Below are 26,784 nucleotides of genomic sequence, written 5' to 3' on the forward strand. Positions count from 1 at the left end.
ACATGTTGTTTATAATTAATTTTAAAATTTTTTATTATATACAATATAATACTCGATAATAAAAAATACGATACGTATCTTAATTTAAGAATGATGCTTGATACAATAATCAATAATCAATATAACATTAATATATTTATTTGATTAATTGAAAATATATTAACGAGTTCGAGGGTTAAATGCAACAAATTCTTTCTTGATGGCAAGAATTCAAGAAATACAAAACATTAATGGTACTCTGTAAAACATACAACAAAGGCAAGGGCAAACCATACAGGGCTAAGGAATGACTGCAACTTAATGGAGACCGCTATGGAAGGTTATAAGGGACAATATAAAAATGGAGACCGCCATGGAAGGTTATAAGGGACAATATGAAGCTATTAAGCGGGAATATTTTCAGATAAGAGAAAGAAGTGACTTGTGTGAACAAAATTTTCAAAAAAAGGAAGCTGAATGGAGTGGATAATAAGGCAGATGAGGGAAGAAGCTTTCAAGGCAAGAAAAATGGCGGATAAAATAGAAAAGCTTAGGCGGAAATCTTTAGGCAAGAAATCCTTCTGAAGGACGAGTTAAGTGAGTTAAAAATCAATGTAATGATACTTATATCAAAGCTGCTCAAAAGGAATTAAAAAGGTTTAGAAATTCCTAAAAAATAAACAATAATAAAATTTACCAAATGAAATTTAAGGTTTTGAAAAAGAGATTAGTCATGAAATTTTTGGATAAAAATCAAATGTTCTTATTTTTACTTGAAACGACCTATTTGAATATTAGAAAGTACGACTTATCCCAAAACTCCATCTAAATGTTTGTTTTACTTTGTATATCTTTATGACAATATGAACATACTATTTGCTTCCTTTTGCAAGACATGAACTAATACGGGATTATTTGATTTTGTAGAAACAGATCCAGTAGACGTTGTACTTCATGCATTTTGAATAAATATGCTAAATATCTGAATAGAATCAATTAGTTTTGCTTTTATGGCAAACGTATAGGAAAAAATTCAATTTGCATCTCAAATGGAAAATCAACAAAAACGAAGAGGAAGTTGTGAAGAGCACAAAAGGCAAAAATGTGGATGTAAGATACAGAACATGTTGCAAGAGCCACAACCTTGCTTTTGAAAGACTGCCCAAGAGTGCATGTTTAGGTAAGATTCAGTTGTGAGTAGATGTGACTAATTTGCTTCTAAAGAGAAAAATTGCATATGAAAATAAGATCACCCTTTTTTAACACAATTATGTGAAAGACAGGCTTAAGAGAAAGATATCATCAACTAGTCAGACTGGGTTGACTGGAGTGTGTAAAAAATGAACAAGGCTTCTGTTCTGCAACATGGTGAGCATAACACATGCAATTCATTCAAAAGCAGCATGAATGAATGTCTTCTTTTTTTCTATCAATACCTAGAGAGTAAATTTCCATGGATCAGATGCAGTTATGTACTCTTCAACCAATACACTAGAATTCAACCGATGGCATAGCAAATCTTATAATTGAGCTGCAAGGAGCTCATTCCATGTATCTGGAATGCCGGGCAGGCACCAATGCAAACAATCATAGTAAGCTGAGGTACCAAAAATGCGGTATTGGGATTTGTGAGCCTCGTCTCTCAGTGCAGAAAGAGCTGTTATATCCAGAATATTAACCCTTGTACCCTTAACAGCAGTCTCAACAATCTTATCACTTGATCCTTCTTGAATGACTTCACTCCCTCCAGTCAACGGAGTAGTATTATTGCAGTTCCCCTTGTTATCAAAATGCCTTGGTGACCTGGTCCTAAAGAAAGCTTTTAGGCCGGGATGCAAGGGAAGTTGTGAATCAAGCCACTTCACCATCCTATGAACTGTAAAATTCTTCACGTTCATCATATCCATAAGCATCCCATATTTTATGGGCTTCCCATTTAGGTGCATTACCCAACGATTTGCTATAAATTTTGCTTTAATCCAGTGGTGTGCTGTATTCAGAACCAATACATCGAAACGGTGTAGGAATTTCCTCAAGAAAGTTGGTACACGATCCAAATGCAAGGCAAAACTTGAATCTGGGTCTGTGTTATTGATGCGCTCTAATCTGCAGAGCGTTGAAGACCAGTAAAATAAAATGGTGGTATTAGTAGTTGGGAACCTGTAAGCCCATCCATCAGGACGAATGGCTCCGGAACGCTTGACAAGACCATATTCAGTTGCCACATCTTTCACTTCAGGGCTCTCTTCGCCACCAGTGGCCATACACATTAACGAGTGGAATTGCTGCCTCCCCAATGAATCACCTACAAATGCAATTGTTTTGTCCTGCATTCTGAAATCAAGTCATAGTAAACAAGCTGAACCTAAATGTTGTCATGTTTAGTAAAAACATGATTGATCAAATTCCAAATTTCATAGGAGGAAAAGGAGTGTAACTAAGCTAAGCCTAGACTCAGAGCTCAACTCAACTACAGAACTCAAAGCTCCACCTTGGTTCAAATTTATTTTTTTGCACTCGTGCTCACTCAAAAATTAAACTACTCAAACTTGACTTGATTTGACTCAATATCATCAACTCAATAAGAAACTTGAAACTCAAGCCTGAATAACATTTTAAATTACAAATATGTAAAATCAAACAATATATTGTATATAGTCTTGGGTACGAGTGTCCTAAGGACATTCTTTAAGGTACCATTATAGTAACATTTCTGCATTAAATACGATAGTTGACAGTTAATCTGATTTTTCCAATGCATTGGGTGAAGATATTACCTTATATAATAACCTTAGAGAGTGTAAAATTATAAAAAATTCTAAAGTAAACTTAGGATATAAAAACTACAGCAACCATAAGGCCAGTACAGCATACAAAAAGATTAAAGAGCTTGAAAAGTGAAATCAAAGTAACTATATCATCAACAAAAAATTCTTACTTTCTTAAGAATGCAAACCGCTCAAACTCTGGCATTTCACAATTTATTGGCTGCCAGCGATATCCCTCATAAGAAAAATCTGCTCGTTGAGTCAGCCTACAGGCCCAGGGACTTGGTAACCACCGTTTACATCCTAACCCAGAATAGAATGGGCGCTGGCTGTCCGAAACCCATCTACCCTGTGCATAATTACAGACTGCAGAGAAAAGAGCATTAATATGCATGCATAATTTCAATATGATCTTTGTGAGAATCTAAACAAGCTTAGATATTTCAGAAACAAATAAGTAGGGGAAAACACTTCAGCAAACAGATATACATTTGACTTCTAAAAGCCTGGTAATAGGCAAATTTCAGATGAAAATAGTTCAGTTTTCTCCTGCAGACTTCTAAACACCTCCACTTGATACATCCACATCCATTCATTTACAAAAACACTGCAAACCGGGATCAAAATTCATAGTCAGTGAAATGGAAAAAAAAACCCTCCATATGTGTCACTTGCAACTTGGAACAAGAGAGCACGCAAGCCCTTGAAATGAAGCATAGAAGAGATTTTATTTTGTGATCCTTACTAAGTTAAAACGTTTGAGCAAGTTAATTCACTTCTATTCCATTTTGATACATGAAGATGGCTAGTAACCCCACCAAGGAAAACTCAGTCCAACGAACTCTGTCTCCCATGTGCAACCGTCCCATTCATGACTTTCATATCTGCACTATCATTCACTGACAATCACTAGATACAAATTTACCTGTTTTTGCTTTACAGTTGCATCAGGTCAATACACTAGATTTCTTTACAAGACCAAGGTACCTGTGCAAATCCTGAACACTAGCTCAAATAGGATATCTTGCCACCGAAAGCTAGATTGGAGAGCATCTAATAAACCATCACAATAACAATTTTACCAAGGAAAAGTGTAGCTTGCATGACCTTGGAGGAGGAAACATATACTCTACACATCTCCTCTTCAGCTTCCGAAGATCCAAATCCAATGGTTTATGGAATATGATTAAGAATGCTTTGTGCTCAACTAATTCTCAAGATTAAGGCTTGGGAGATGACAACTCAAAAATCACAAAAAAATTTGAGGTCGGGTGGCACAAGGCACAGCCCAGCTCTGCTCAAAACTGGTCCATGCCTAACACGGCAGATCAGTTAGAATCCCAGTTCATGCTAGGAACCATGCCAATATTTACGAGTCATGCCAGGAAAAGGGTCCCAGGTCTTTTCTGCAGCCATGACACATTTGGAGTTGTTGCAGGCCAACACAGCACTTCCCATTCATTTTTTTCAAGAACTAAGTAATAATTATATTATACTAAAATTGAGAAAAACCTAATTTTCAAAAAAAAAAATTGAGAAAAACCTAAAATGAAAATAGTGAGACGGCCATGCAAGACCTGGCATAGAACAATCCATTATGGCCTTGGGGTCATGCTGGACCTTCCCTCTGTCCTTGGCAGACCATGATGGGCTGACAGTGCCCACTACAGTTCCACGCCAGTCCCTGTAGCAGGCCCTGTCTGTCAACTATGACCCAATTTGCACTTATAATGGAAGTGCATCATTAAGCAATAAAAAATAAAGATGCAGGCTAAAAACAAAGATGCAAAGTCAAACCACAGATATCCATGGAATGCTATTGCAACAAATCAAACTGGTAAAACATTGAGGAAGTAAGTTTAGGCCTTCTGCGTGGTTTATTAACCAAGGTTGAATAACTAATCAGTTTTTGGAAAACCTTCTTGAAGGCTAAAAATGAACAAATACCAGAAGGAACTGATTGCACCTTGTCAAATGCTACAAATATTAACAAGTAGATAATCTCACAACAAAAACAATGGAGAGTTGATAGAGATTCACATCCCCAGAAAAACTCTTAATGCAGTTATTCCATGAAATGATATAATAATCACAATCATTCATAAGTTAATTAAAAATCGAAATAACAAGAGACCAAACTGATAAGAAGCAACAATATCACATTCTACAGATATTTGTAAATTCAACACACAAACCATGATTATAGCCATATAAGAAAAGGGACTTTACCTTGCGTCTTGGATGAGTATGTGTTCTCCAAGTCGCTCTTATCATTCCCAGATGGATGTGACATTGTCGAATTCCTTGGTGGAGGATCAAAATTCTGTTCTTTATTCTCTGTTTCTTCTGTCATAGTTGCATGAGAATTCGTCTCCTCAAAAGTCCCCTCTGGGTTCATGGACACTGATACATTATTTGGGGCAACCAGAAGAGCATCTGAGCCAGAAAGGAAGTTAATAATGGATGAGCAGGCCAACTATCCCAAAGGAAGATAAGAAACGCGTTGATCATACAAGATCCTGTTAAGAGGTGTTAAATCTTACATCAATTAAGTTTGGGGTTTGTAGTGGCTTCAGATTAACATTGGCTTCTTCACCTATCACCTATGTATTTATTCTAGATGCTAAACATGGTATAAAAACATAGATTGTTTATTACCACATTTGTTGCCTCATTCTCATAGGATGACTTAACATGGTATCAAATCTCAGGTTTTGCTATTTGTTTCATATTTGCACAGCCTTGTTCTCATGATAGCCAGATAGCTCCTTCTATCTTGGTTGTCAGTATAAGGATACTTGTGGGAAAGGGGTGTTATTTATTGGTATATCCCACCTCCCTCAAGCTTGGGGTTTGTAGCAACTTTATATCCAGGGCATGTCACTCCATCTATTGTGAACTTATTTATGGTTAAATGAACACATGTTTGACAAAAAAAAATGATTAAACACATCAAAAGAAATGAAAAGTTTCATCAAACTGAAATAATCGTGAAAGTAATGATCCCACAGCCATCAAAACCTTCGGGAACTAACATTTCCCAATTTCCTGCAAAGCATTATTTTAACCGTCCATCTCATGCCATATGTGCTTGCCAGAAATTGATCTAATCAAAATATCCATCCATATAGCTGTCCTTAAAATCGTAAACTGCAACTCTTTATTTAAAGAATTAGAAGTATAGTTTATGAATGTAAAGGGCACAAGAGATATGTCATTTTTCATGGCATATGCTCCAAAGAAATTTATCACTATAAGGGGCATGCACAATGAGCCCTTAAAATTAACTATTAAGACAAGCAAGAATATTATTCAACTCCAACAACCGAAATTTATGTATAAATATCATGCAAAATTATTGAAGTTCATTTAAATGGAAGGAAAGATCCATCATATATAACACAAAGCAAATCAATTCAATAAACCATGATCCAAACAATTACGGCTAACCCTTATTCATAATTAATGCTATCCAAAACTATATTCTCTCCAATGACTTCGCCTTGCCAATTAGTCATCCCTATTTCAAATCTGACTTTTCCAAATTTGTGTAACTATTGGTCTTATTTGCACATGACTACACCATTCTAAGGATTTTCTTGGCAGACATTTTTTTTCCATCTTATCCTGACTCACACATGTAACCTGCCAATTTCTAGTAGAAAAGCTACAAGTTCTTTTTCAATCTAGTGTTTCTATACCATCTTTCTCTATTGCTTCAACTAGACACTCTTAACTTAATAGGCATCCCATGATCACCAAGTCAATATGGCCATGTCTCTAACCAAGGTTGAACCAAAAAGCAATCAATATAAACCTACTCAAAAACCTTAATATTATGGTGTAAGAAACGATGAGTATTATCAGAGAGAAATATTTAAATTTCATTTAGTTCTTGGAAAATTTATTGTCAACCTTATGCATGAATGATAAACCACATTAACAGAGTATCCAGTCAATAACTGCCCTTTTCACTTCATTCAGCATCCATAATCTAAATTTCATTTCATTTTTCAAAGATTTTTTCACTTCTACTAACATCATATTCTCCAAGAAAAAAATAGAAAAAATCTCTCAATTAGAAGTTAAAACAAGATGATTGAGTTTTATATTTCTATCCATACTATAAGCTCTACATCCTTTCAGACTTCTGAAAGTCCTTTCAGACTTCTTGTATGCAGCACATCCTTTCTTCTCTTTTTCATCATTCAAACTCCCAACTAGAAATTAGATTCCTTTCTAACTTTCTTCCCTATTATTCTACACAAAAGTTAAATTTACCGACATGTTGGTCATTATCTTTTTCATAGCCTAGTACAGTACAAGCACCTTATCTACATAAATTTGCCTTTCTGACCGTCACGGCCATAGCTTTCTTTTCTTCATTAATACCTCAGTTTCATTTTAGAGATAAAATTTCCTTCTCATGGAAGTTCTTTAATATACAAGAGATAAGATTGAAAGTAAATTCAGAAATAGTTACAAATTAAATAAATTAAGGATCAGGAAACATACATGAAGAAGACCCCATAAACTGACCTTGAGCTGATTGAGAAGGGTCTGTAAAGTGATTTTCAGCTGATGAAGAAGACTCAGTGAACTGATCTGCACCTGATGGAGAAGATTCTGGAAGCTGATCTGCACCTGACAGAGAAGACTCTGTAAACATATCCTGAGATGATGACATAGTAGATTCGGAGGAACCTTTTCTTGAATGCCGTAGTAGTATGGCCATCAAAATTAGCACAATAAGTGCAATATAAATTTGCTTCCATCCCAAGATATGATTGTTTCTAGTTTTCATCTCTGCTTATGCTCTAAAAAAGACATGGATTCCTCAGTCAGATATTGAATCTTCAACTACGGTTTTAATAAGAAATTGAACTCCATAAAATAGGTTTTAGAAAAAATTGTCTATTTTCCAAAAGGCTATCTTTGTGATTTATGATTCAAATATAACTTCATTGCAGAAGATTGATACTTTTTCCCCTCTTCCAGGTAATCAGAAAGACTACCAAGAAATCTTCCTGCTGTATTTTCAAAATTTCGCCAGTCAATCTTCCTCCTCCTGTCAATAAATTCTTAATTCCTCTCAGTTCTTTACCAAAACTCTAAAATTCATGTTTTCTTCTTTGAGCTCCATTATAGTTTGCATCATAACTTCAAAGGTTACCTTTAAGGTGACACAACAAGAAACAATAATGACTTCTGGGCAGTGGCAACCCTCAAAATGCAACTAGCAATAAAGCAATAGGGATTAGCAAAAGAACCAAGAAAACACAAAAGGAAACTGAATCTGTGAGCTTCTAGGTAGCAAGATTCTTTGCCATATGGAAAGACTTTATTAAGTCTATTGCATTGTACACTTTGAGTAAACCAGAAATTTTAGCCCTTAAATGCACATAAATCTCCATTGAATTCAATGCTTTGAGCTCATTTCTCTCATAATATTAGATGATAAAAATGCTTCAGTAATAGTAATAGGACGAAACAGATTTTTTTTATATAGGAAAAAAGAAAGTAAAGGCATGTATAAAGACAACAGAACAAGTACTCCTGCTTGACCATTCACCATTTTCAAAATGCTTCATCTTTGCTTCTTCAATATCCAAGATTTTTATAAGATATAGAGAATACCATTATTCTTTTTCTCTTTTACAGCTTCTTTTATTCTGGACAAACTAAGCAGCCATCTTTAACTGTATAACATATATTTACATACTTCCCATACTACTAGTCCAAAACATATGCAATTATCAGAAGGGAAGTAAATTTCTTCAACTGAAAGTAACAAAGCTACATTCATAACGACAAACTACAGTACACGTATTCTTCACTTTATCCTCACATATCTGAGTTCAACACTTCTTCAACACTTTAAATTCCTTTAGGTATAACACTTAGATCCCCAATTATAAATGTATAAAAAAATTGCTAAAAACATGGCACATCTACTTATCTATGCCTAATACATAAACATATCCGTGTCAGATCCCAAGTCCCTGTAGCATAGACTATAAACTGTTGTTTAAGACAAATACATAAATTTGTTTAATAAAGAGTTGATGAGATCTTAGGTACTGTCTGGTTCTTACTTTATTACTTACTTTTTGCTTTCAAAAGCAATAATTAAAAAAAAAAACGCATGGTTTTATTTTATTTTTATGCAGAATAATTATATTTTAATTATTTATATATTTTTAATCAACTAAACTTGCACTTCAAGAAATTAAACCAAGTTACATAATATGCCATAACAAAAGAAATTAAAGAAAAAGAAAGAGAGGAAGTTGAATGAATTGGGCAGTTGCAGATTGCATACCAGAGTATCTTGTCTCCTTGTTTTCCCGGATAATCCCAGGCATAGGCGGTGTAGAACGTAGAGGCATGAATACATTATGTATGGGATCTGTGACAAAGAAAGAAAAGGAAAGGAAGGACATTTTGAAGCATGAAATAAAAGGGCGAGGCAACAGGAACAGACTTCACTTCCACTCTTGTTTGGTGCAAAAAAGCTCAACGCAAACGTGAAACCAAACTTTCAAATGGCAGTGTCATGACAGTTCCATGGATTTAGAACGCTTTTAATTTCAGTCCCCTTCCTGGCAGCAGGGCTTAAAAATAAAAATTAAAAAAAAAAAAAAACCACCGAGAAAATCAAAAACCATTGGAACAGTGGTGTTCGGTTTGGATCGCATTTTTAATGTATTCCATTGGAATACTCATTCGGTTCCATTTTTTTTAATTAAATCGAAATTATTGGACAAGAAATAGTTATTTTATATGTAAATTCAAATAAATAAATTAATCTTAATATATTTTAAAATAAAAAATAATCGAAGAATTGAATTGAATTGAATTGAATTGATAGGATAATTCAATTCGATTTCAAAAAAATATTTAATTTTTCGCTTCATTTTCACCTCATTTTCAAATCATTACACATTGACCGAACTTTTTTGTTAAAAACTGATCGAATCGTATGCACCTATTTGGCAGTCTTAAATAATTAGGCATTGTCATAGCAAAATGGAGGTTGGAATGCAAAATAAATTAAGAATTATAACCATTAATTTATTTAAATGTAACTGAGGGGACATGAGATAAGCCTTTGATGTTAGCGTGGTTTAATAATTTTATTATGAATATCTAGCATTATCATTTAAATAATTAAAAGTTATATTTTTTTTAACTTACCATAGTAAAATACAGTAAAAATTCCAGGAAATGACAGCTAAATGAATATAATGTTTGAAACATAGGAAATAGTAAGAGATGAAGATTCCTTTCTTTTCTTTTTTTTCTTTTTATATATTAATAGCGCCCCACTGTACATACATGATCAAACCAGTAATCATGTTCACTTATGACAGCCTCAGCATGTTAAAACCAATCTTACCTAAAATTAAGGTTTCAGATGCCATTTTCTCGGGTAAAAAAAAAATTAAAAGGAGAAAATGAAAGAATTGAGGTCATTTAAACTGGGAAGAATACCAGCTTGTGTATTGTGTCTTCATAAAAATGCATCCGGCCCTATATCTGTGCAATAAGGAGTTCGTTCCAGGCGTCTGGTACACCAGGTAGGCACCAATGCAAGCAATCATTGATACCCTGAGTTGGCCTAATACTGTAACCAGACATGTGAGCTTCATCTCTGAGTTGAGATATGGCAGTTATATCCAAAATCTTTACCTTTGTACCCCTAACAGCACTCTCAACTACTCTGTCAATAGATTCATCCTGCAAGACCTCGCTACCTCCAGTCAAAGGTACTGTATTATTGCAAGTACCCCCAGTGTTCCAATCTCCATCATGGAAGTGCCTTGGAGAGATGGTCCTAAAGAATGTTTTCAGTCGAGGGTGTGAGGGAAGTTGCGAATCTAACCACCTGACAACATTATGCACTGTGAAATTCTTGGCATTCCTAACATCTTCAAGTTCTTTATTGTCATTGGGCTTCCCATTCACATGCATCACCCAACGGTTTGCTGTAAGCTTCCCTCTGTTCCAGTGGTGACCTGTATTTAGAACTAATACATCAAATCGGTGAAGGAATCGTCTTAGGAAAGCTGGCGGACGGTCCAAATGCATGGCAACATCAGAGGCTCGGTCTGTGCTGTTAATAGGCACTAGGTCAGACAGGCTTGCCGACCAGTAATACAAAATGGTGGTGTTTGTATTTGGGAACCGATAAACCCATCCATCAGGACGCTTGGCTCCACGAGGTTTGACAAGTCCATATTCCCTTGCAACATCTTCAACTTCTGGACTCTCTTCCCCACCGGAGGCCATACACATCATGGATTGGAACTGCTGCCTGCCTAAAGAATCTCCTATAAATGCAATTGTTTTATCCTGCATTCTGAAACTTATAGCCATAGTTAGAATAAAACAAAAGAACACCTATAGATAGAGAACTTAACAAAATTTAAAACCTTCTGCATAATCCTGATAAAAATTAAGACAGTGGCAAAAGAAAAATGCATCATAAAATGAGTAAATTTCCAGCTTAGTAGTGTAGAAGAAACCACAATATAGTTACCATCATTAATCTTTATCAATTCTTATCTTTTCAAAATGGTGAACTTAGTCAGTAGTGAAAGTGAAACGTGTTTAGTACTAAAGAAAAAACAGAAAAAGAAGAGTGACATGAGAGATTAAGGAGACATTTCATTTTGACAGAAAACAGGGAAGCATGACTCCCATCCTGATAAGAGCAATAGCTCATCAAAAAGATCTCTTTCTTTCTTTTTTTTTCTTTTGTGACATAGGCTCTCTAGGAATGATAAAATATAATTAGATCAACCAAATATTACATGAAGCTGAATGGATCTCAAAAACTAGTAACTAACCATATTAAAAACATTAGGAGACAAAAGAGAGGAATGCTGTGGAGGGATAGGAAGCAGCAATAACAAAAAGCCATAAACAGAAGCTTACCTTCTCAAGAATGAGAACCGCTCAAACTCTGGCATTTTACAATATTTGGGCTGCCATCGATATCCCTCAAAAGAGAAGTCTGTCCGTTGGGTTAGTCTGCAAGCCCACATTCCTGATAACCACTGTTTACATCCAAACCCAGAATAAAATGGCCGCCTGCTGTCAGCAACCCATCTACCCTTGGCATAATTACAATCTGAGTGATCAAAAAGAGGAAATACTCTTAGTGATACAGAGAATGAAAGTAAATATGAATGAAAATCTTAAATCTGAACCAGTGAAGCTTCTCAATAAATTTAAATACTGCAAACATGCATGCAAACATCGAAAGCTGCAAGTAATGTGCCATTAAGAGAGCACAGGAATTATAAAAGAAAAAAAAATAGAAGTGAAAGAAGGCCATAAAGATATTTAGGAATCTCCCATTTTGTTAAACTGCAGTGAAATTTATTTAATAATTTTCCATATAATTTAAAATACTATTTTGGTTCTTTATTTAATGCAAGCCATTAGATGCACAAGAAGAAGCATTACGCCCTATATTAAACATTGGCCTCTGAGATATTTGATTACTTAGAATAACTGACAGTGAGCCATATCTTGAGTTTTTCTTTCATTATGCATAACTGTTTCTATTTCACTTACGCTTCATTTAAGTTTTGTAGATTACTATATTTCATTACTCTTATGGATTGCAGGAGAAGGTAATTCATCACTTCTGGCCACATTCTGAGTCATGTTATTGACTCTCATACCTTCCAGGAGAAATTCATTGATCAGGTATATAGTTTCCCATTCTGCAATCAGAAGTTCTCTTAGACACAAGAAAGCTAGAAGACTTTCTAGCTCAATTAACAAAGAGCACAAAAGTTTAGCAATTCTATCCCTTGAAATGAGTTTTTGACACTTGAGGAACCTCAGAAGTGATACCAGGAATATAACTTCCCTTTTCTTTATTAATCTTTCTGTATTCTGGCACAAGTTCAACACACAACCAGACCTTTGATAACAATCTTGAACCAATACCATAGACCTAAAGCCTTATTTTTTTCTCCACTAACTTAACTGTAAATGACTAATCAACCCAAGTATTGTCTTCACTTTCCTACTAGCATCCTGAAACTTGGCTTCCCTTAGGTCATACAAGAAGACCATGACTAGCATCCTGGAACTCAGCTTCCCTCATTTTACTCTAATATGAAGCCACAAACCCTATAAAAACCTTTTAAGTGCACAAATTAATACTAATTAGTAGTTGTGAATCCCCAAATTTAGCGGCTGAGCAGATTCAAATTTCAAGTAATCAGGTATGAAAACTGAATCGTTTAAATCCCAGAATAAACAATCAACTCTTTCCCTAACAATGCCCCAAAAGTTCAAGGCTTTGACAAACAAGTAATTAATTACACCCACCCTGTATCTAACATTTACTACCTCCAACTTTTAAAGTGATTGTGAGAGAGAGAGAGAGATAAAGAAAAACATCAATTATCAGTACAACATTGATTTAATCCAGATGCAGCCACATGATGCATCAACAACATAGTTAAACCCCATAGGAAAAAGACTTGTATCCTTTTCTGCACCTTTAATGATCAAAAACCCACATTTCCGAAGATCACCCATTAGATTTTGTACTCAACCATTTTTAAAAAGGCTTCCTGAAAAGCACTTCAATTCAACTCCAATTACAATCAACAGCCAATGCACTTCACTTACCTAAGTCTAGGTGAAGAAATTTTCACTCTGACTGCCTAGCTTCCCACCAAACGTTTTTATATACTCAAGCGCATTTGTGCAGGTGATTACAGGTTCCCCTTGATAGGGCCCAGTCTTCTTACTGTCCGTTGGAAATAAAATTGGAGAAGATCGAACCATCAACTAAATTATAAAAGTAAGCACTATAAAAGTGAAGAGGTAAACATGCAAAAGTCTAAAAAAATTTCAAAATCAGCCTTGAGTGTGGCTGTAATATTATTTCTAGCTTTTCCATAGTTCAACTACTTCTAGGACTTAGGTTAGTCTCTAATTCCATTAAGATTGGTTTGTCAAGCAACCACACTAACTATTTCTACAGTCAATTTCTAATTCCAAGCCACTAGCTCCACTTAAAGATCAATGTGCCTTCCTCCACCAAGGAGGTGCTACGGTAACCACCGTCCAAATTAAGAGATTGCAATGGAATGCTAAAACTAATTAAACAAGTTTAGCATGGTACATAAACAAAATAACGTAACAAGTTTATTATGGAGCAAAATCAATTAATTTCTACCCTTGCATAACTAAGCAAACCATATAAAAGAGTGTTAGTCCTGATACAGACTGCTAAAAAGCCAACTCTCTCAACATGGTTATTCTGTAAGTTAGATTAGAATTCAAACAGGCATTGTGATAAGAACCCCAGTGGAAAGAGTAAGTTGAGTTTGCATACAAGAGAGTTAGAAGGTTTAGTTAAAAACAAAAGCATTTCATTCTCAACCTGTGTTTTTGGACGTGGATAACTCCTCCCCATCACTATCTTTAACTTCAGAAGTGAATGTAGTTATAGACGTCGTTGGTGAAGCATTACGTTCTCCCACCCTTTTTGTTTCTTTTGTCAGCATTGACTCATTTACTTCCTCTCTATGACCTTTAGGGCTCATGGAAACTGAAGAATTAATTGGTGAATCCACAAGAAACTCTAAGTGAAACAAGAAACGATAGGAAAAGTCAATGAAGAATTTATAATTAAGTTTTAAAAAATGTTGCTGAATCCAAATATTCATACATAAAATATCTAGTAAAGTAAATAATGGTTCAAATCAATCAACTATGACCCCGCAGCAAAAAATGTGCTTTTGAGTAGCTACTTTTACGACCTTTGGTGTCCACATGGCATGTCATATAGTCCCTTGGATCATTTATTCATCCTTATCAAAAAAGGACTTTCTAAGTACCAACTAAATAGGAGTTCTATGATCGCAACAGGATTCTGTTAGCATTTGTTTTGATTTTTCCCAAATTAAAAGATATAAGGACATGAGATTTCATGAATCAAAGGGCTAATAATATAATGAATCTGCTATTTGGCACTTATATACATGGATATATATCTCAGTGGCTGCTGCATTAAAATATTATGTTGTCAAAGAATAGTGATCTTTTCTTTTGATCTATGTCACCGTAACTTCTTCACAAAAACATTTATAAATTAACAATCTCAAGACTAACAAATGCTAGTTTGACATAAAAACAAAAATATGAAGATTAAATGAACAATATAAGAAATATACAAAATACATATCAATGAACCTCAATAAAATGTAACTCAGACTAATGAAGCAGGCAACATGGATTCTTTTTCACCATTTGGCACTTTGAAGGCTCATACTTTCTGTAGAACATTAAAATCGATCATGTTATTTCTACCATCCTAGCTTCTTTTTTGACATCCTCTTGTGCCTTTTACACTTTCAATTGCCATAAATAATTTCAGTTCAAAAATGCATTCAAAGGTATTTGAACAAAAACATTTTCAGGCACAGAATTTCGTCCTTATGTTCCCCATTCAGTATAATCCAAAATTTTTCATGTATTCCTAAACCTACTTTTTCTTGCATCATAACTCACCCATCCTAAAGATCCGCCTTCCAGTTCCATTCTTTTGTCAAACCATGTTGCTTCATCCACATGAAACATCAATTGAGAATAACTAATCGGATACGGGATTTTCAAGGATCAAATCTAAGAGCCAAATATTTCTCTCTTATCTCAGATTCATACCCTCCCTCTTAGCACCTTTTTTTTTTTCAAATTATGCTGTTGTTAGCTCCATTTTCTTCTCAACAGTAACCACAATTTTAAACAAAAAAAAAGTTAATTCTACATTGTTTTGCAAAGATATGCAAATTGCTACAGCTGAAGTGGGGAAAACAAACCTGAAGAAGGGAGTCTAAAATTTTGCTGGGCCAATAGAAGGGTAGCAAGAAAAGGATTCTTCTCCCAAGCCCAAAGCATTACAGTTACAAAACCCAGAGTAAGCAGAGCAATGGAAACATGGGTTCCTTTCAATATGTTAAAATTGCATCCTTTCATCATCCCTGCAATCCCTCTCCAACACCTTAAACACTTGTAGTAACTTCAACCTTCTTTAAGGAGGCTTCGGCTGCATTTAGAAATAAAATTAAAAAAAAAAAAGAAGTTAAGTAAATGATTAATTACTAATGTTAAAAACAAAAAATGAAGAAGAAAATAACCTGAAATTGCTTTAGCCTCGTCGCCCTCCTCCTCCTCCTCAATTTTCTCTTTCAAAAGATCGGCTGATTTTGGCAGTGTTCGAGTTTTGACAACGAGAGATCGCCAGACAGAGAGAGACAGAAAATATCCTTTTTTCATTTAATTTCTTGTTATGATTTTATGAATTTTCTCACCTTACGTATACGGAGGATGTTTAGCTGACAATTTTAACCAATAGATTAGCAATGCGTGTTAAATCTCATAGAATGGGGATACGTGGCAAGTTTTGATTGTGATTGGTGAATGTGAATTGGTGGATCCAAGTACACTTAATAGAAAAGAAAACATCCTCTGAGATTCCATTTAAAAATTAAATACATTTTTTTATTAAGTGAACAAAGATTCTTACTCGTTGATCGTGATATTAATTATGTAGATGGATCGGTACCAGTTAAATTAAATGGTCAAATGACTTGATAACCCTAAACTTTTGTATCGTTTGTGAAATTAAGTTATCCTAATTATGTTATATTCAATTACATCCCTCAACCTCGATTATCATCATATTTCATTCACTAATTTTAGTTGAATCACTAACTCTCTCATATTTGCTCAAGGTTTGAAATGCAACTACAAATATTGGAAGGTAAATCACAACTTATGCATGCCCCTATTTGTTTTTTGATTCCATAAAAAATTATGGAATTCATTTTATATTTTTTTTCTCATTCATATTCATATATTTTATTCGATATTTTCATGAATAAAATATTATTTTATAATATTAGATTGACATTAATTCTCTTTTTTTTAATTTAAATTATTTAAATCAAGTAGAATTCTCCGAATGGACGTCCAATTTAAAATTTAAATTCAACATCTATAGTCATGGTTTACGTGTATTCAAGCACCAATAATTTATTTATTTTGTGAATATTGTTTAAATTTTAAAAATATATTAAAAATAATAAACAAATAACTAAAAGTAATGGAGAGAGAGTCCGAACCCAAACTTACCGAAGTGAAGAAAGGATACGAGACAAGGACAACCAATGAACAGAACCAAATTAAGGACGTCGTTTTGTAGGTTATACATATGCTGATATCAATGATATGCATTATGCAAGACCGCGAGCGCAAATGAGTCCGGCAAAGTCGATTAGTAAGTTTGAATTTTGATGGCTTTATGAGCCACCACGTGGCAAAAGCAGGGACCTTCTATTGCATTATAGGCTTAAACTATAAGTATACAAACAAATATTGTTAATTTACTTTAAATTATTATAATCTAATTTTCAAAATTATTAATCGAAAATATCCTTTAATAAATTCACTTAACAAATTCTCCCTAAATATTGTCTTTAACATATATATATATATATATATATATATATAAACACCTCAATAACTCTAGATAGTTGGTTAAAAGGAAAAAAAATCAATACTTAGGCATTTGTACATATATATATTAAATAATTGTTTGATTTGATAATTTTGAGAGTTACATTGTATAAGTCATACATCAAAATCAAATAATATTTGACAAATATGACTTTTTTATTAGATTCAGTAAAATAAATTAATTAATAAACTAAACAAACTAATAAATCATTATAAAATTAAATCAAATTTATACATGATAAAATTTGAATACCATTAAGAGATGATATCGCTCAACATTCAATTCAAATAAAACTACTAATAAACCTATGTAAACTTGAACTTAAACCATAAGATATCCTTGTATTGTATCTTATCTTTAGATAATGACAATCATATCAACTTCTATTGTACTATAAATGCATGGATAAGCAATAATGGCAATTTATCCTTTTCTGCCATTATTATCCTATAAATAAGAAATTTAAAGATTATAAAACCTCTTACCATTAAGATAACATTTCATTAGTCGTTTGAATTTGGTTTTTATGAACCAATAAAATGTATCAGGAGAAAATCAATTCAAAGTCTCTTACAAAGTTTTATTGAACTAAAGTGAATTGATTTATTAGTTTAGATTAAATAGTAGCAAATATTTTTATCTATTTATATTTATTAAATAGGCAAAAATAAAATGTTAACGTTTTGTAAGGAAGACATTTTATACATAACTCAACAAACTAATAAAAATAAGAAATGATTTGATTAAAAAAAATCTTAAATGTAACCATTGGCTTTGATTGGATTAACATGGTTTATTAATTTGTCCGAATTTTATTCTATTAATCATGAGATAAAAAATAAATAACAGTGAAATTTAGGCATCATGACACTAATTCCCAAATCATAATCTTTCCGTACACAATATTTGACTTGTTAAACAAACAATGCCATTCAACGAAGAGGGAAGGGGGAAGGAAATTCAGTGTTAGCTATTAGTATCAGGAAAGTTGTCCACAAGATAAGTAGTTTCTCCCCTAACAGTGGTTGACTAGATTTATGAATACTCTTTGTCCTGTTTATTTTGTCGCCTTTGATTTGTCATACTATAATTAATTAAATTTTGTAAAATAAATATATTCATATATTAATTTAATAATAAATATAAAATGAAAAGAATTCAAAATTAAAAAAATTGACCAATTTAAAAAGTCAAAATGTGGCAAGTTAAGTGAATAGAGGTGTATATATATATAAATCAATAAAGAATATATAAAAACTTATTAAATATGTTATTTCTTCTATCCTATTTTTTAAAAAATTTGATTTTGGTATACTTTATATATTAAAATTTTTCATAAAATTGACGTTTTATGATTTTTAATATAAAAAATAATTTTTAAAAAAAGTATATATAAAAATAATAAAAATATTGAATGTTAAAAAAATGGAGAATTATAGAAAAAAAAAAGAAGAAAAATATGAAAGAAAAAATAATACTTAATAGGGTTGGGCTGTAGCAATACTATTGTTTAAATATTGGAGTTGAACCCGTATTTAGCGTAATCAAACGCGGTTTTGCAAAATTATGGCTACCCACCAACGCCAAAAACAACAAGCTGTCTTCCCGAACTGGAAAGATAGTGGCCTGCACTGCACACCTTCACATTGACAACTCGATCTAAATCTAGCAAAGCGAAGAGAACAGACAGCGCTGACAGTTCACGTCGCGAACCAATCACAGCAGCACCGTCGTCGTGTGAACGGTCATGATTTGCTGGGGCCCATTACACCGCAATCTAAGATCTCCAAATGTTCTCCAAATGCTCTCCAAATGCGGTGTGGGACCTACATTTGAAATTGTCGGCACATCACTCTCGTTCCTCTTCACTCCTCACTCCTCAGTCTCTCTCTTTTCTATTTTTTGTTTTTGTTTTTATTTATTTAAAAAATATTTAAAGGTGAAAGTCGGTGCGTTTTAATCCCGGCGGATGGCGCTCGATCCAAAATTCGCCCACAAATCGACGTTCATTGGTCACACTCCGTACTGTCTAAATTACCAAAACATCCATGTAATCAATCATCTAATTACTCCAAAAATATCTAATTAAAAATACTATTAATTTTTAAGATTAAGATCAAATTAGTATCTTATACTAATTTAACACAACTTCAAACAAACTATACAAAATAAAAAATAGCATTAAGAATATGATTATATAACCAAATTAGCATTAGGGATTCATTTTTTTCACATTTTAATTTTATTAAAACAATAAAATTCGTCATTTTAAATATTGTTTACTTAAAATTAAGGGTTGTTTTTGTTTATTTTTGGATCTACTAGTTCAAAGAAGAGTTCTTCTTTTGATATGCATGTCAATAAGAAGTGAATGATAAAATTTAGCTTCATGGCCGATGATTATTACCTTTATTAAACAAAAATAAGATTTAAAATTTAAATTATTCTCCTTAGAGCTTCTTCATCAAATGTATTAAAAAAATGCATCAATAAATAGTGAAAAAAAAAATATTATGTTAGTGTCATTGGTGAATAAAAAGATATAATACTTTTTTGGTTATTATAAAAAATGAAAATATAATTGTTTTAATATTTCACTAATTTAATGAAAACAACAACATATAAAGGTAAGTATTAAGTTATATACCCAACATCTACTTAGACACATGAGTTATGGTGCAGAGAAATAAGAAGATCCTAGGATATATACTATTTTTCCTTATATAGATAGATTAGCAACTTGAATTTTACTAGAAATTAACATTATTATCTTTTAATTTTTTTATTATTTTGACAAAAAAATTTCTTTTTATTTATACCAAACTCAAAGATAATAAATAATACATATGTTTCAAGTGCTTAAACTTCATTTGATATTTTATTATACTCTTACTTGTTTATAATGGCAGACAAATAATTAACTAAAAAATTTTTAACTTAGTAAAGTTGATCCAGGTGGATTAAACATTAATTGTTGTTTGGAATTCAAAAGTGCCACACTACTTACAAGTTACAACCTTTGTTTCGTCTTGAAGCGTGCATATCTACATTTAATTTGCTGTAATTAAAGGCAAATAGCATTGAAAGCTACGAAGTAGTAGTAATAATTAAAGATTAAGGCCTCTAATCTACACTGATGATGTCTCTAAGATGCCTACACACATCAAAGTCTAACAAACAAGCTTGGGCCTCACTCCATATATAAATCTACTCAAACTCAATCTGTACTAACATGCAAATTGAAGAGATTCCACTTTAGAGCCTAACTTAAAGATTAAGCTTACAACAACAACAATAATAATAAAATTTTGCAGGAATCGAAGAATGGCAATAATGTCATTTTAAAGAGTGGTGTTCAAATAAACCGTTCTATTATTTACGAAAATACCCATGGGTCGATAGTTTTACTTGTCGGTCTTCTCCCTCCTCTAGCTCCAGTCTACCTACACTCTGGAGGAAAATAATAATAATAAAAAAGATTTATAATTCTTATTTACTATCCCACTGATTTCGCGGCCTTTCCCTTTCCCGTGGCCGTCTCTTTCTCTCCCTGTTCTCTTCTACAGGACCCTCCCTTTTTGCTATCTAAATTTTGCTTTTGTTTTTTATATAAACTCTAAATTCAAGGGCGCTTGTATTAAACAAATTAAAAGAACTCTCAGAATTAAGAGCGACAGCTGAAAGCTGGAATTCTCTGCTATATATATTTAAATCAATATCAATCTTTCCCCTCCTCTCTCGTCTTTGCTTAATGCAGGAACAATGAAACGATAACGATTGATCATTAAAAGGCTCTCTTCTCTCTTCAGATCTGTTCATTTTTTGTTTTCAGGTATTTCATTTCTTGTTTTGGAGATAGATTTCTTTGTTTGTTGCAGATCTAATGTGAGGCGATGCCGTTCTGTGTTTCTTTCTTTCTTTACATTTCTTTTTGAGGCATTGTTCCACTAGATCTGGATGTTCGTTGACATAATTTTGAAATTTTCATTTACATGCTTAGTTTCTTTGTTTCTATGTTCTAGTGTTTTTCTTTTTCTTTTTTAAATATATTTTCTTAGATCTCGTTCAAGCTGCATTTTATAGCTTTTAATTGAAATGTGATTCTGATTTTGTTTATAACAATATCAGGTGTGAAATTTTGAAGAAGTGATTGAGAAAGAAGGAAGTAAATAGTGACCATGGCATTAGGAAAATATAGTAGAGTAGATAATAATGGTAGGAGGTCATCGTCTTCGACTTATTGTTCGACGGTCACCATTGTGGTTTTTGTGGGATTATGTTTAGTTGGGATTTGGATGATGACTTCATCGTCTGTTGTCCCTCTTCAAAACGGGGACGATACTGCTCAGGAAAAGAAAAATGAGGTCAAAGATCAGGTCACACCGGTAATCGATGAAAGCAATGGCGGCAGCAACACCGCACAATTTGAAGATAACCCCGGGGATTTACCTGAGGATGCCACCAAAGGGGACTTCAATGTGAGTCTGACTAAAGATGATGGCGATGGCAACTTAAATATGCAAGAAAACCAGGAGAATTCTGAAGAGACAAAGTTGGATGAGTCTAAGAAGGATGATGGGCCATCCGAAGGTGGAGAGAAAAACAATGACGGTGGTGAGAATTTGGGTGGACAAGGGGACTCTGAAGAGAATTCTAATGACAAAAAGACTGATCCTGAAGAGAGCAATGAGAAACCTGACTCCGATGAGAATGACAAGAAATCTGATTCTGATGATGGTGAAAACAAACAGGACGAAAGCTCATCTGAAACTAATGGAGATAATAAGGTGGATGGTCAGATAGAGGAAACTGTTAATCAAAATGATAACAAGGAGTCGGATAAAAGCACTGATGAGGCAAAAGATGATGCTCAGGTGAAAAACCAGAGTTCAAATGAAGTTTTCCCGTCTGGTGCTCAATCTGAACTTTTGAATGAAAACATGGCTCAGAATGGATCATTCTCTACGCAGGCGACAGAATCAAAGAATGAAAAGGAGGCTCAGTTATCATCCAAGGAATACAGTTGGAAACTTTGCAATTCCACTGCTGGGCCTGATTATATCCCATGCCTTGACAATTGGAATGCAATTAGGCATCTCCCTTCTACCAAACATTATGAACATCGAGAGAGGCACTGTCCGGAAGAACCACCAACCTGCCTTGTTCCTCTTCCAGAAGGATACAAACGTCCAATTGAGTGGCCAAAAAGCAGGGAGAAGGTACTTTAACTTAATATATGCTAGTTCATTTTTTTCACTCTACTTTTGTGCTCGATAAGATGAACTAACAAAATGCTTTCCTGCTGCTGCAGATTTGGTACTACAATGTTCCTCATACCAAGCTGGCACAAATTAAGGGGCATCAGAATTGGGTGAAAGTTACTGGAGAATATCTAACATTTCCTGGCGGTGGAACCCAGTTTAAGCATGGTGCTCTTCATTATATTGACTTCATAGAAGAGGTGAGTGCTCAAAATGAATGTATTGTCTTCTAACTTCATTATTATATCATTAATGACTGTATCTCACTCTCCCTGGTGTGGTCGCTATTTGTTGACCATTTGTTTTGCCTTTCTGTTCTACTATTATTACTGTGGTATTACTTGCACGACACATGAAAAAATCTTTGGTATGAATGTCTTTTGATCAAAGCATCTGAACCTATAGCTGGAAAATAGCAACTTTGTCATTACCTTATGGAGAAGCACCATAGCTATCATTGTCAGCTCCCTGGATTTCCATCATTACTCAACTTCGATTGGTTTGATTGTAATCCTTATTCTACCAACATAATATATGATCCAAGTCAACCTTATGTTTACTTATAATGCATTGGCTTAAATTTTGTATTATAACGAAATTCTCTATTAAATCCCAATCAGGATTTACCAATTGCATATTTGCTGATATGTTAACATTTCCTGTAATTAGAAGTTATAGGAAAGACATATCCATAAAAGGAAGCAAATTAGTGGATTTTAACTTAAAAAACCCAATGCGCCAGTTGGCCAAGGCAAACATAATGAATACTTTCAACCCGATTTTGAATGTAATAATTATCTTAAACCTACAATAATTTAGTGTTCATGAAAAAGGGATGGTCTTACATAGGAGCATTTCCTTCAATGTGAAACTTCATGCTTTTGTTGGGGCATTTATTTCAAGGTCGGGAAAGTACTGGATTCAATCATTATGTTTAATTGATATCATGGAAGGGAGTTGCCAATGGAGTATCTGTGAATCAGTTTTGTGGTTAATAGGCATTCCTGTAAGGAACATCAACAAGAATATATTATATTAGCATTCTGTAAGATGTTGATATATGTTCATTTATGTGACTATGTGCACAAATGATATAGTATCATTTTTATTTCTTGTAGTGCATTCCTACATCTGCAATTTTGGTTGCATGAATCTATCTACAAATATTTGATATGATTTTAAAATTGTGCTTCTTTACCATCTGTGGAATTCAAGCTTGCATTGCAACATTGATGACAATAAGCAATAGATGGGTTTTATTCGTTGTAGAACAAAGGCTAACATTGATCTGTTCCTATCCTGCAATTTGTTCTTTCAACATCTGCTTAATGTATGATTATTTATTCTGCAGTCTGTGCCTGATATAGCATGGGGTAAACGCTCTCGTGTAATTTTGGATGTTGGATGTGGGGTTGCCAGCTTTGGAGGTTTTCTTTTTGACAGAAATGTGCTTGCTATGTCCTTTGCACCTAAAGATGAACATGAAGCTCAAGTACAATTTGCACTTGAAAGGGGGATTCCTGCTGTGTCTGCTGTGATGGGTACTAAGAGACTTCCCTATCCCGGCAGAGTATTTGATATTGTTCATTGTGCACGATGTAGAGTGCCATGGCACATAGAAGGTATATTACAATCCCCATTTTGATAAATTTTTTTCTTTGATATTAATTATGAATCTTCATGGACTCATGGTAATCAGTTGCTGGGAATGCATATTATGAATTTGTTGTTGCTTGAATATTCACTGATCTTAGCAATATGCAGGTGGTAAACTCCTCTTGGAGCTGAACCGTGTGTTGCGACCTGGTGGTTTCTTTGTGTGGTCGGCTACCCCTGTTTATCAGAAAATTCCTGAAGATGTTGGAATTTGGAAAGGTATATGATGGTATTATTTCTGGATCTTGTGTGAAAAGTTTATTGTGTCTAACAGCTGGTGCATTTTGTCTGGATTTTCTGCAGCTATGGTTGATCTAACAAAAGCCATGTGCTGGGAGCTTGTAAACAGAACTAGTAGGGATACGGTAAACGGGGTGGCTGTAGCAACGTTTAAGAAGCCTACTTCTAACGACTGCTATGAGCAAAGGTCACAACAAGAGCCTCCACTATGTCCTGAGTCTGATGATCCAAATGCAGCCTGGTAATATTTCTCTTTAACTTGAATGTAAAAACTATATTCTGGCTAAAAACAAGTCTAACACTTCTTAAGATGGCACTAGAATATCCATTGAGTGGTTTAACAATGTGCTAACTTGTATTCTTTGAGTAAGCTATTGAATATTCCTTTTTGGTAAATTTGACCAAAGAAGTATCTAATTGGCTTGTAAAAAACAGAAAGCATGTCATCTGTCCATAAGAATGTCATTTCTCATTTCGCTATACGTTTAAATAAATATGGATCTAACACAATATAGCTATCCAAACAGCCATTTGATTTGATTCTTATTTATAGGAATGTACCTCTGCAAACATGCATGCACAAAGTGCCTGTAGAAGCTTCAGAACGTGGGTCTCAATGGCCCGAGCAATGGCCAGCAAGGCTGGAAAAATCACCTTATTGGTTGTTGAGTTCCCAAGTTGGAGTTTATGGTAAAGCAGCGCCCGAGGATTTTGCTGCTGACCATGAGCACTGGAAACGTGTGGTAACCAAGTCATACATAAATGGGATGGGCATAAACTGGTCATCTGTCAGAAATGTAATGGACATGAGAGCTGTTTATGGAGGGTAAGCAACCAAAATAAAAAACATTAATTTATATGAAGTAGGAAGGATATAATGGTTTGACAGGTAACTTCTTTTGTTGTTTTATTATTTCATCTTCTTTTCTTTGATTCTGACTGTGGTATGCTCACAGATTTGCTGCAGCACTGAAAGATTTGAATTTGTGGGTCCTGAATGTGGTCTCAATTGACTCTCCAGATACGCTACCCATAATTTATGAGAGAGGTCTATTTGGTATGTATCATGATTGGTGTGAATCATTTAGCACCTATCCGAGGTCTTACGATCTTCTCCATGCTGACCATCTATTCTCCAAGGTTAAAAAGAGGTTTGTATTAATATTTTCGTTTTCTTGACTCTGCACTCTTTACACTTTTACTTGATGGGTAACTTACGATGTCCTTCACTAGGTAATAATATGGAGATTCCTCTTGTTCTCAAAGATTATGTTGATGATTCCTAGTCAAGTTCTTAGATTAAAATAGTTATCACTGTTTAGCTATGATCTTGATTTGCATTTGTGTTTATCTGATTGTCATTTTTTTCAATTTCCTTGAGTCATATTCCATTAATGTTGTTTTATTAAAGAAAAAGGAAATTCCATATACCATTTTAATTATAAGGTTCAGGATAAGAATCTCTGTTTCCAGGGACAGCTTTGTCTTAAAAGGGCGTCCACCATAATCTGCTATTTGTTGTCTGCTTCAACCTAACTTTGCCATGGATTGTGGGTCTTGTAGGTGCAATTTACTGGCTGTGATTGCAGAGGTTGATAGAGTGCTTAGGCCAGAAGGGAAGCTCATTGTTCGGGACAATGTTGAGACCATTACTGAGCTTGAGAACATGTTAAGGTCTATGCAATGGGAAGTCCGCATGACTTACACTAAGGACACTGAAGGCTTGCTGTGTGTCCAGAAATCCATGTGGCGACCTAAAGAGGTGGAGACGATCACATATGCCATTGCTTAGGCACGCTTTCATTCCATTGCTACCCCATTTCGATCCTCCTCGAGGCGTGGCACGATAATGAGATTAGGTATTCTTTTTGTTTCGGTTGCTAATTGTGCAATACATGGTTGATTCGTAGTTCTCTAAGGGTAGCCCTTGTAGGCTTGTATTATGTTAAGTAGAGGCCTTTAGTATCGGATACAATTACATTTTGTTTTATTTTATTTTTTTTTATTCCTTTTATCTTCTAATATAAACTTGGTGTCCAAGTTTTTCTTGTAATGTCATACTGTTAGTTCTTAAATGGAAAATGAAAGCATATATTCATGGAAAATGTAAATCCCCATTGGCGGATATAATTGCCGAGAGGAAAAGAAATTCAAATGATATACATATTATACTATCTCTTAAAGCATAACTCTCTACTTGTTTGACCCGTATCAAATCGTGACAACAAGTCATTTGGAAACGTTAAGCTTTCAACTTTATTACAAGGAATTTCCATATGCCAACATTTACTCGTACGGTAAGCACATATAATCCGCACAAAAT

The 26,784-nt window shown here is 34.0% G+C and overlaps 3 protein-coding genes across 7 annotated transcripts; 1 reads left to right on the forward strand and 2 right to left on the reverse strand.

Annotated features, from left to right (window-relative positions):
• Window positions 1-1,190: 1,190 nt before the first annotated feature.
• Window positions 1,191-9,370, reverse strand: LOC18611897 (protein trichome birefringence-like 14). Of its 2 annotated transcripts, XM_018114338.2 has the most exons (6): window positions 9,070-9,370; window positions 7,921-7,983; window positions 7,287-7,564; window positions 4,977-5,183; window positions 2,918-3,113; window positions 1,191-2,313 (listed from the first exon to the last, which is right to left on the reverse strand). In XM_018114338.2, exons 3-6 carry the CDS (start codon window positions 7,549-7,551, stop codon window positions 1,500-1,502), a joined length of 1,482 nt encoding a protein of 493 aa, XP_017969827.2. In that variant the 5' UTR covers window positions 7,552-7,564; window positions 7,921-7,983; window positions 9,070-9,370; the 3' UTR covers window positions 1,191-1,499. The 2 variants fall into 2 exon arrangements, with proteins under 2 accessions (XP_017969827.2, XP_007048439.3); XM_007048377.3 differs by lacking the exon at window positions 7,921-7,983 and having other exon boundaries at window positions 9,070-9,369.
• Window positions 9,371-10,013: 643 nt separating this feature from the next.
• TBL14 (TRICHOME BIREFRINGENCE-LIKE 14) lies at window positions 10,014-16,078 on the reverse strand. Of its 4 annotated transcripts, none has more exons than XM_007048379.3 (5): window positions 15,923-16,078; window positions 15,605-15,831; window positions 14,167-14,316; window positions 11,688-11,883; window positions 10,014-11,109 (listed from the first exon to the last, which is right to left on the reverse strand). In XM_007048379.3, the coding sequence occupies exons 2-5, from the start codon at window positions 15,762-15,764 to the stop codon at window positions 10,281-10,283; spliced, it is 1,335 nt and encodes a 444-aa protein (XP_007048441.3). In that variant the 5' UTR covers window positions 15,765-15,831; window positions 15,923-16,078; the 3' UTR covers window positions 10,014-10,280. The 4 variants fall into 4 exon arrangements, with proteins under 4 accessions (XP_007048441.3, XP_017969899.2, XP_007048440.3 ...); XM_018114410.2 differs by having other exon boundaries at window positions 14,167-14,334; XM_007048378.3 differs by having other exon boundaries at window positions 14,167-14,367.
• A 4,711-nt stretch (window positions 16,079-20,789) lies between these two features.
• Window positions 20,790-26,566, forward strand: LOC18611899 (S-adenosyl-L-methionine-dependent methyltransferases superfamily protein). The gene is made up of 9 exons (XM_007048382.3): window positions 20,790-21,136; window positions 21,433-22,523; window positions 22,616-22,765; window positions 23,917-24,187; window positions 24,330-24,440; window positions 24,525-24,702; window positions 25,015-25,287; window positions 25,418-25,612; window positions 26,025-26,566. Exons 2-9 carry the CDS (start codon window positions 21,483-21,485, stop codon window positions 26,251-26,253), a joined length of 2,448 nt encoding a protein of 815 aa, XP_007048444.3. The 5' UTR covers window positions 20,790-21,136; window positions 21,433-21,482; the 3' UTR covers window positions 26,254-26,566.
• Window positions 26,567-26,784: the final 218 nt, after the last annotated feature.

The sequence above is a fragment of the Theobroma cacao genome, chromosome 1 (assembly GCF_053813885.1).
Source record: "Theobroma cacao isolate CCN51 chromosome 1, ASM5381388v1, whole genome shotgun sequence".
In the NCBI taxonomy this organism is placed as follows: domain Eukaryota; kingdom Viridiplantae; phylum Streptophyta; class Magnoliopsida; order Malvales; family Malvaceae; genus Theobroma; species Theobroma cacao.